General features: G+C 37.5%; 1 protein-coding gene across 1 annotated transcript; it reads right to left on the bottom strand.

Annotated features, from left to right (window-relative positions):
- Positions 1-6,368: 6,368 nt before the first annotated feature.
- Positions 6,369-7,527, bottom strand: LOC113722707 (acidic endochitinase-like). The gene has a single exon (XM_072048280.1). The coding sequence runs from the start codon at positions 7,470-7,472 to the stop codon at positions 6,501-6,503; it is 972 nt and encodes a 323-aa protein (XP_071904381.1). The 5' UTR covers positions 7,473-7,527; the 3' UTR covers positions 6,369-6,500.
- Positions 7,528-9,394: the final 1,867 nt, after the last annotated feature.

The raw sequence follows: 9,394 nt of genomic DNA, 5'->3' as shown, positions 1-9,394 counted from the left end.
AGATAAATGTAATCTTCTGTAGATGGTAGTTCTAACATTTCTCCACTTCCGTTAGTTGGTTTTGGAAGCCATCATAATTTGATCAAACCACAGGTTCGTTTGGTCAAATTTTAATGGAGTTGCAAACCGAAAATGTAATTACTTCCCAATTTCAAGAGATATATATTGCAAAATGGAGGTGCAACTGGTTGTCCAAACTAGTATTCAGTAATTTGTGATTTTTGAGGAATTTCTAACCGTTAAATCAAGAGAACACGCAATTAAACTTGGGGATCATAACCCGTTATTTATTTATCAGATCTATCTCTAGCATAAACAACCAGGATTACATTTCATCTCTCATGAAATAGTGATCAGAGGAACTTATTCAGTGGCAGAAGACTCTCATGGCCTTGTTATCACTGCTCAGAGTTTTCATGGTTTAACATAAGGCTCGATTGCTGAACTGTAATAGACACATCCCAGTATCTGACGCCTCCATAGCTGGGGAACTTATTACCCAATATTTATCTATATGGCAAAAACAACCAGGACTGTATTTCATCCATCAAGTGTTAAAGAGAGCAACTCAATTATTCGACAGCATGGGACTTTATCGTGAACTTTTTACCATGAACCAGGACATCAGAGTTAACATAAGGCCTGATTATTTCGTTGCAATTAGCTTCAAAGTATGTGCTCCAAAGCATGAGCTCTCTGTGGTTGGAACAGCTCTCGACAAAGGGAAGAACTTGATCAATTAGCTCTTGAGGTGTGATGTAGCTGCCACTAGGTGCTGCCTCAGGGGCTGCAGGTAATCCCAGGAATAATGTATTAACGCCTGTATTTGAAGCCCCTGGATTCCTACTGTCGAAGAAGTTATTGGTATTGCCAGCACTACATTGACAAGGCGGATTGTTCTAAAATTGTACCCACACATAATGAAAGAGGCCAGTTCTGATAGCAGCGTCAAGATAATAGTCAAGAAGAAAACATTGTGGTGCTGCAGATGAGTAAACCTTTCTCTAGATCTGCTGTGCTATATCCCGTAAAGTGCCCCGGCGAGATCATCCACTCTGTATCTTCTATGGATCAACTTGCAGATATCTTCGCCAAACCTCCTCCTCCCAACCGTTTCAATGATCTTCTTGACAAACTCAAAATGGTTTCTTCGCAACTGCCTTGACTTTGAGGAGGAACCCGGGAGAAGGGGGGGGGGGGGGCGGTGGGTGGGTGTTTATATATATCATCATGAAGGATCAATTAGAATAAATTAAGGATACATTAGATAGTTGGTTTGAAACCCGCCAATATTTTCTAACAAAGATATTTTTCTAAAATGGTCTATCTAATGGGTATATATAAGATATTTGTTAAGATGTATTTCACGTGTTAGATTTTTAAAAATATAAGATTAATTAGGAAAAGATTATTAATGCAAATAGATTAATTAGGAAAAGTGTATAAATGTAGGAAAAAATAGTAATTACTAGTGTGTGTATACATAGCAGGTTGGTTCGAATGTAGGTGTGTTAAAAGATGTCTTGAGCACAGGCAACAAGACCTCCTAAGTCCTAATGCACTCTTAAGGGTCGTTCGTGCTCCTCATCTAAGGATCACTCACTAAAGGGGCAAGAAGAGCAACAACGGCAAGAGTAATTCATATTCTAGTTGAATAGGCGGGTCGCGCTGTTCGAAGGGAAGATATTCTAAGGGAGTTGCTTGGTTGCATCGGAGAATGATAGGTGAACAAAAGCCGCACTTTCCTTATTGCTTCAATCGGAATTCTTACCCAAGGATTCCTTCTTTCGCTTGCTTCTTGTTGTTTCTTGTGTTTTATGAGGTTCAAATAGTCAAGGCATACACTAGAAAGCCCTCCTAGAGCTTCGTAGCGGCCTTGGAGACTGAATCTGAGGAATAGAGCTCCATACCCTACTAGGTGGAAAACTAGCAGAGTGAGGCCCTCGCCCAGCGGCTAGTGATAATCTGCCCAGTAAAGGGAGAGGGGAGCTAATAGCTTACAGCTATAAGGGATTAGTATGAGACTTATAGGATCCTGCAAGAAAGAGAAATTTCTAAAATTATGATGAATTTTAAAAAATTTCTACAAAGGGGTTATTTTGAGTATACAATTCCGTCCAAGGGATCTTCGCATTCAACAAATGCGAGCTCAGGACTTCGTATTTGCTGAATGCGAAGTCCCCTTGAATTTTCGACCCACAGAATCCAAAAAAAAAAGAAAAAAGAAAACCAGACCTCGCATTTCAAAAATGCGAGGTCACTTACTTCGCATCTGTTAAATGCTACCTGGACAATCGTATCTGTTCAGCATCTTCTTCCGTCACTGGACAATAGCATCAGAAAGCTTAACTTATTCACTGAAAGCTGGCTGTAGCTTCAACATTTTCCGGTCTCCATTTTGCAGCTTTCCGGGGCTTCAACTTTCTGGCGAGAGCTTCCAAAATGACCAGAGTTGGACTCCCTCCCTCCAACGGCTGCACTCTTGATGAATGCTGCTACTTCCGAGGATTTCAATGACGGGTTTGGGATGCAATTTCCCTTCAATTTGTATTTCCCAATTTTGTTGTTTCTTTGCGTTTTTTGGTTAAATGAGTCAAAGAGAGGACTGAGGTTGAAGGAGCTGGGTTTTCATGTTTCACCGACAGACAAAGGACCTCGCATTTGAGAAATGCGAGGTCTATTTTTTAAAAAAAATGCTACCTGGCTTTTTGTTAGCTCGCATTTGCTGAATGCGAGCTAAGTTAGTTCGCATTCAGCAAATGCGAACCACCTAATTTTAGAAATCACCTCATAAATAGCCTCTGTTGTAGAAAAACTTTTTTTTTTCATAATAATTTAAGAATTTCCTCCTACAAGAAAGAAGCCCTTTAGAGGGAGTTTTCTCTTTCTCTAATGTGGTATACTTTAAAAAAGAGAAAAACAAAAAAAGCTCTAATGTAAAGACAAGATTGGACCATTACCCCCCCCCCCCTTAATCCCCCTCGGGGGGAGACTAAAGACTTCCTTATGCAGCTGTAAAAGATATAAGGAATAGATTATATGATTTATAGGAGTGTTGTGCATTCAAGGACTCTTAAATAGACTTTAAGAGGAGATTAAGACTACCGTTTGGGCCTATCACCCGATAGTCCCTTCACTCGTCGTTTAATAATTGGAGTTCCCTCAATCATCGGGGGCTAAGTTACATATCTAGCTACATAAGAACTCAAGCTCATAACTCAATACTCCATAATTACGTATATGATCATAGAAACTCCACCGGCTACTTTTAAGTACGGCTACTTTTAAGTATGGCTCCTGCCGCGATTAGTCGGGCTTTCCTGAGTGGATGTATTTCTAGTAAATCAATAAGACTACTTCTAAGGAACCGATGGAGACAAGAAGGCTATGATTGCAAAGAGAACATGTGAACTAAAAGCCCTAGTGTAAACTCTTTGTGTCCCGGTCAATCTAGTTAAGTTAGGGACATGCCGAAACGAAGGGGTTGGCTCCATACTGGTAGAACAGGTTGGAGCTCTTTTCTTCTGGTCATAAGGCAAAGAAAAACCCTTTCTAAAAAAAATTGGTGAAGATGGAATATTTTATCATAAGCAATTTGGATAGTAAATTATTTGAGATAATTTTGTGAAAAAATACTGTAACACTTTTTTGATGCGATGTATGTGAGATAAAAAGGTGATTGAAAAATGTGTTGGTGATATAAGCAAGCCAGTGTGTATAAATAAGGTGGAAATAATGTGTAATCCAAACACAAACATTGTTTAGTTATTAACTTGGTAGTTAGAAATCAAATTCTTGGTGAAATACTAACTTGACCTTGCCTCAACTACTAGCCACTAAGGGTAGTGGGTGTTGAGAAATATTTTCTAACTTATTCACACTAGTAGGCACCCAAGTTCAGTCCCCTCGGATCCTCCCCTTGAGCCCGTTGGATCACCCCCTCCCCATAGTATAGATTAGAGTAGATTTATCATGTCCAAAAAAAAATGCTCTTGCCATGATTAAATTTTATCTATTACTCAATAAGTAATGTTTGGGGAACATTACCACCAAAATAGGAAGTAAAGTAGGAGTTGTGGGATGAGTGATTAAGTGAATGTAAATCACATTATTCACGTTATTTAAAACTAGCCTGACCCTTTCTCACTTGCTATCTATGTTTAAGTGTATAACAATTAACAAATATCGAATAGAGAGGAAAAATAATAAATGTACTATGATAATAACAATGGTAAAGGTGCTATATTTGTCATCTACCAAAAGCTACTATGCATATTTCCTGCCCCAACCCAACTACCACAAGTATTACTGTTATACTCGATCCAGCCGAACTACCACCAATACTTGTGATGATATTAGGAGTTCATTCTCACATTCATATTATTCATGTGATTGGTATTAATACGCATTTCTTGTGGAAGATGGTGAGAGTAAACACATTTGAACAGCACTGGCTTTTGATTAGTACGAGATATATGTGAGCTTTCCCTCTCAAACAATTTTATTCTCCTAAAAGAGAGTGTGAGGGAAGCGGGCTTGGGACAGAAGGCAAAACGTGCGAAGGTTAGTAGGTAAGGAGAAAAGGTGAGGAGAGGGAAACTGATCCTCAAAGAGATTTGTTGCGAAAGACTTTGCAGCCTAATTGTCTCAATAGAAACAAGTAAGACTTTATCATACCTATGAAGTACTTCATTTTAAGATCTTATTTTGTTTATATAAATTTTGCATATAAAGTCCCCTAGTAATACGTCTGGACTTTGGTGTATTTTAGGGTTATGAAACATAGCTTTAGCAGTACTAATTTTTGGTAGTTTCAAACTCGATAATTACCATGAATTGCTCTAGAAAAGACCATATTGAGTAGGTGGTAATTTCCATAATTTAACAAAAAAAAAAAAAAAACTAAAGCACTAAAAGAAAAGCAGGCCTACTCACAAATGATTCAGAGCCTAAAATTTGAGTTATTTTCCTTTACATATGACATAACATAAGAGTATGTCTGGGCTGAAGTCTTAAGACCGTACCATGCACTCGTTTATAAGCTTTCCCTTAACTTTCCTTTGTACTGTGTGGTTGCACCATAGTGTAGAATCCATTTGGACTAAACTGAAATTTTGTGAAAAAGGGCAGGGTTAGAATTTTGGAGCAATCTTGGACTTGGATACCAGTAGTTTATTGGGCATTGGAAGATAAAGTTTGACAGATTTGTGAATGTAATGCGCGCTGTTTTGAAATAATTGTACTCGGCTCCCAATGAAGGTTGTTATTCTTTAGTATCTTCTTTGTGAGCCCAATTTCACAAATTTTAGAGACAAGGGAAGAAGTCATCATAAGTGTTCTAAGTTAACTAGTTAAGTGAAAGACTTTTGTAGCTAAAATTAAGACACAATTGCTTATAATGAGTTATAAAATCCGAATTATTCAATATACTTATTTGGTGGCTAAATAATAAACAGATTTCATGATGCAAGGCCTATTTTTTTCCCTCAAATTGGAGCATCATCCGTTTCATTCAGCCCAAAAAACAGAGTCTTATTCATCATCTGCCCAAGAATGGCTTTACTAGAACGCAAATTTCAAGAAATGGATCATCTTTGTTAAGGCCAATATTTTAAGAAATGACCCAATTATGATAAACATAATTTTAATCAAGCCAACCCTATTACTTTAACCAGTTTTGGTTAAATAATAGAAACCCAAGGACCCCTCTCTTTAAGATACCAAGCTTGTAATAATTTATGGATGGACATGAGTTTCCATTTTAAATGTTCATCAGTTGAGGCCTTTTTTTCCCCCCTTCTCTCTGTTATTTTTTCGTAGAAAGAAATTGTTGCGAACAAGAATGTCATATGCTTCATAACATGCTAATGAGAAATTAATTTGTACTCCAAAAAAAATTAATCAAAACGAAAGCCCTTCGATTGTTATCCCTTTGTTGTGGGTCATGAGAAGGCAACGTATACCAAATACCCTGAAATCATTAGACCAAATCTAAGAAGCGGGGAGGTAATCGTTGTTTTTCAGATTTGATGGGAGGTTAGTGAAATTGTCACAAGTCTCAAAGTGACTTGCACTGACCGGAAGAGATTGTGAGGCAGACAAATTGTTCACCTTTTGATACCATCCAAGGAAAAAAAAAATGAAGAAGCAAAAATTCTAGTTGTATGTGATTTTAGAGGTTATGTATGGGATTGAAATCTTGTTCCATGTTTCAGTAGTACACAAAATTTGGTCTTCGCCCAAGCTTATCTGATACTTAAACATCCATGTGTAAACTTCTCTGTAGGCTACAAAATTGTATATGAATTTTGATGAGCATGCAAGAGTTTATTTGCATATCGAAGGGCTACATTCGAGAGAGAGCGCGGTTAAAACGGGAAGAAATTTAATAAACATTTTAATCGATTTGGGAACTCATAGCCCATTATTCATTAGTAGATTGATCTCTGGCATAAGCAGCCAGGACTACATTTCATCTCGCGGCAGATAATGAGAGGAACTCATGCTACAGCATGGGATTTTTTCACGGACTTGGTTGCATAAGTCAGAGGATCGCCGTTAACAAAAGGCCTGATTGCTGAACTGTAGCTTTGGTCATAGTATCTGCTCCAAAGCATGACCCCTGCATAGTTGGGATAGCCCTGCACAACGGGAAGAATCTGACTAATTAGCACTTCAGGTGGGATGTAACCGCCACTAGGTGCGGCCGCTTGGGCTGCAGGTAATCCCAGGAATAATTTATTAACGCCTGGATAGGGAGACCATTGATTACTCCAACTGTTCAAGAGGTTATCGGCGTTGCCTGTTGTTGTACTATACTGACAAGGCGGATTGTTGTAAAACTGCACCCAGACGAAATCAAAGAGGCCAGTTCTGATAGCAGCATCAAGATAATAGTCAGGAAAGAAGCATTGTGGTGCTGCGGATAAGTACACCTTTCTCTCTGCTGTGCTGTATCCCGAGAGTGCACGGGCGAGATCATCCCAGTACAGGTTCGACCCATATTCGATGTCAAAGTCTATACCATCTAAAACAGCAGCACCAAGTGGGCGAGAGTCTGATTGACCGCCCAAGTAATTGTTCCAGAGGTAGGCTGCAACATCGCGAGCATCCTCGGGAGAAGCCAGGATTGGCCCTCTCCCTGCCCCGGCACCACCTCCACCAAGAGAAAGGAGCACTTTGATGCCCAGGCTCTGGCAAACCTCTATCTGAGAACTCAGGAAGGTGCATGGGCTCGGGATACAGTGGCCAGCTAAGTTCAGTTCCGGTGTTTGGCCACTGCCAAAGGATACCAGAAAGGCAATATTTACATAGTCATAGTTGCCACTACGGCAGGCCTCTTCCAGGCTTCCTTCATTGCCATTTTGGCCCCAGTAGACTGCGATTCCAGCGCCTTCTGAGGACCTGGTCAATGAAGATATCATCAGCAGGGATGTTAATGCTAAGAACAGTGGTCGTAAACAGGCAGCCATTTTTTTTTTCTTTTTCTCAGCTATTTTTGCAGATTTATTTGGGGGTGAAATTGGTTGCCCAAAGATGGCCCCTTTTATAGGTGATTTCAGATTTACGGCAATAGTTCTAAGAATATTTACCATACCTCCTTTTACCAGAAAACGTGGAATGCGTGCCTTTTGCCACCGACAAATCAACCATGGCTTATATCTTAGAGCAAATTATCCTTATAACCATTAAACTTTTCGAATAGTCAAGTTTTGACCATTCAACTTTTCGAATAATCGAGTTTTGCTCATTTAACTATTAATAGCATGTTTTTACCCACTAAACTATTAAAGTTTAAATTCTAAGTCATTCCATCTGATTTGTCATTAACTCTACAAGATTTAACCATTACTAATATATCTTATGTAGACCCTTAGATCTAACAGAGTTAATAGTGAAATTAGATGAAATGACACAAAATTTATATTATTAATAGTTTAATGGGTAACAACATGCTATTAATAATTGAGTAGCTAAATCTTGACTATTGAAAAAGTTTAGTGACTACCCAGATAATTTGTTCTTTTATATTTAACCTAGAAGGTTAAAAAATCAATTGAATTGGTCAAATTCAATCAAAATCGATCGGATCAGTCAAAATTGATAAGAAAAAAAATAGGCATTTGAACTGGTTTTTCACGAAAATTTTATTTCTTGCTTATATATTAATTTTATCCAAATAATTTAATTTTAAAATAAATTATAAAATTATTAAACAGAGGTTGAACCGCAAAATTAATTGAACCACAAATTCTTCCAGTTCACTTGTAGGTCTGGATTTCAAAATATTGCCTTTTGCTGTATTTTCATGCTTGGAAGCACTATTGGATCAGTAAAAAAGCTGGCCTTTGGACCGATTTTTCATTATTTTTTATATATTAATATTATTCAAGTTATTTAATGTTAATATAATTAAAAATTTATAAAATCATTAAATCAGAGTTGAACTGGTTGAATTGATTGAGCCAGAAGTAGGAAGCTCATCCAATTCACTTGTCGATCCGGTTTCAAATCATTTTACCTTCTGCTGTATTTTCGAGCTTGGGAGCACTGTTGGATTGGCTTGACCATAATTATGAGAGTCATTTTCTAAAACAGTTGCTTGAATTATCCAGGATGATCCACAATAGACAATAACAGTAAATTTTTTTTTACTATTGTACTGTTATCTTTCGATATTCAAATATTCCACAGCAAAATCCCAACCTTTATGTAAACAAGATAGCTTGCCAACTTGCAAAGGCAGTGGTTATCAAAAAGGACTAAAGTCCCTCTTTGAACTGTAGATTAGGGATTCGTATCCTATTTACAAAAAAAAATAACAATAAAAAATAAAAAAGCTGTCAGACCACTCACCAACTTACCAAGGTTAAATAATTGAACGCCACCAATTTCCCACGAAGTTCACGTGCACCCAATGGACTACACCCAGCAAAACAAAAGACCCCCAAGTTGCTGGAAATTACGCTATAATCGATCCATTTTATGAATTATGTAGTCCCTAAACTTTTGACTTTTGCAAATGTGGTCCTCGATGCTTCGGATTTTGTGCAAATTTAGAATAATTGACAAAAAATCAGGATGGCGAAGTTCAAAATCAAATTGCTGTAACTTGGCATTGTTGATCATTATGACTTGATCATAATGGCCAAGTTTTGACTTGGCATTGTTGATCATAATGTTGAAGTTTCGATTAAGATGGTTTCTTAAAATTTAAATAGTGGTATTAAAAGTTTCAAGATGAAATGAAATACAGTAGTTATATCGAAATTGCAATATATGTATACTAGAGAATTGAATAATAAATAACTTAGAAAAGCTAATTAAATCTATTTTTTATTTTTTATTGCTTTCCCTAACAAAATTTATTGATTTCTTTTTCTCAAACTTGGAA

This window comes from Coffea arabica, chromosome 5e (genome assembly GCF_036785885.1).
Source record: "Coffea arabica cultivar ET-39 chromosome 5e, Coffea Arabica ET-39 HiFi, whole genome shotgun sequence".
NCBI classification, from domain to species: Eukaryota; Viridiplantae; Streptophyta; class Magnoliopsida; order Gentianales; family Rubiaceae; genus Coffea; species Coffea arabica.
The sequence above is the reverse complement of the archived record's forward strand: the minus strand, read 5'-3'. Positions and strand labels throughout refer to the sequence as shown.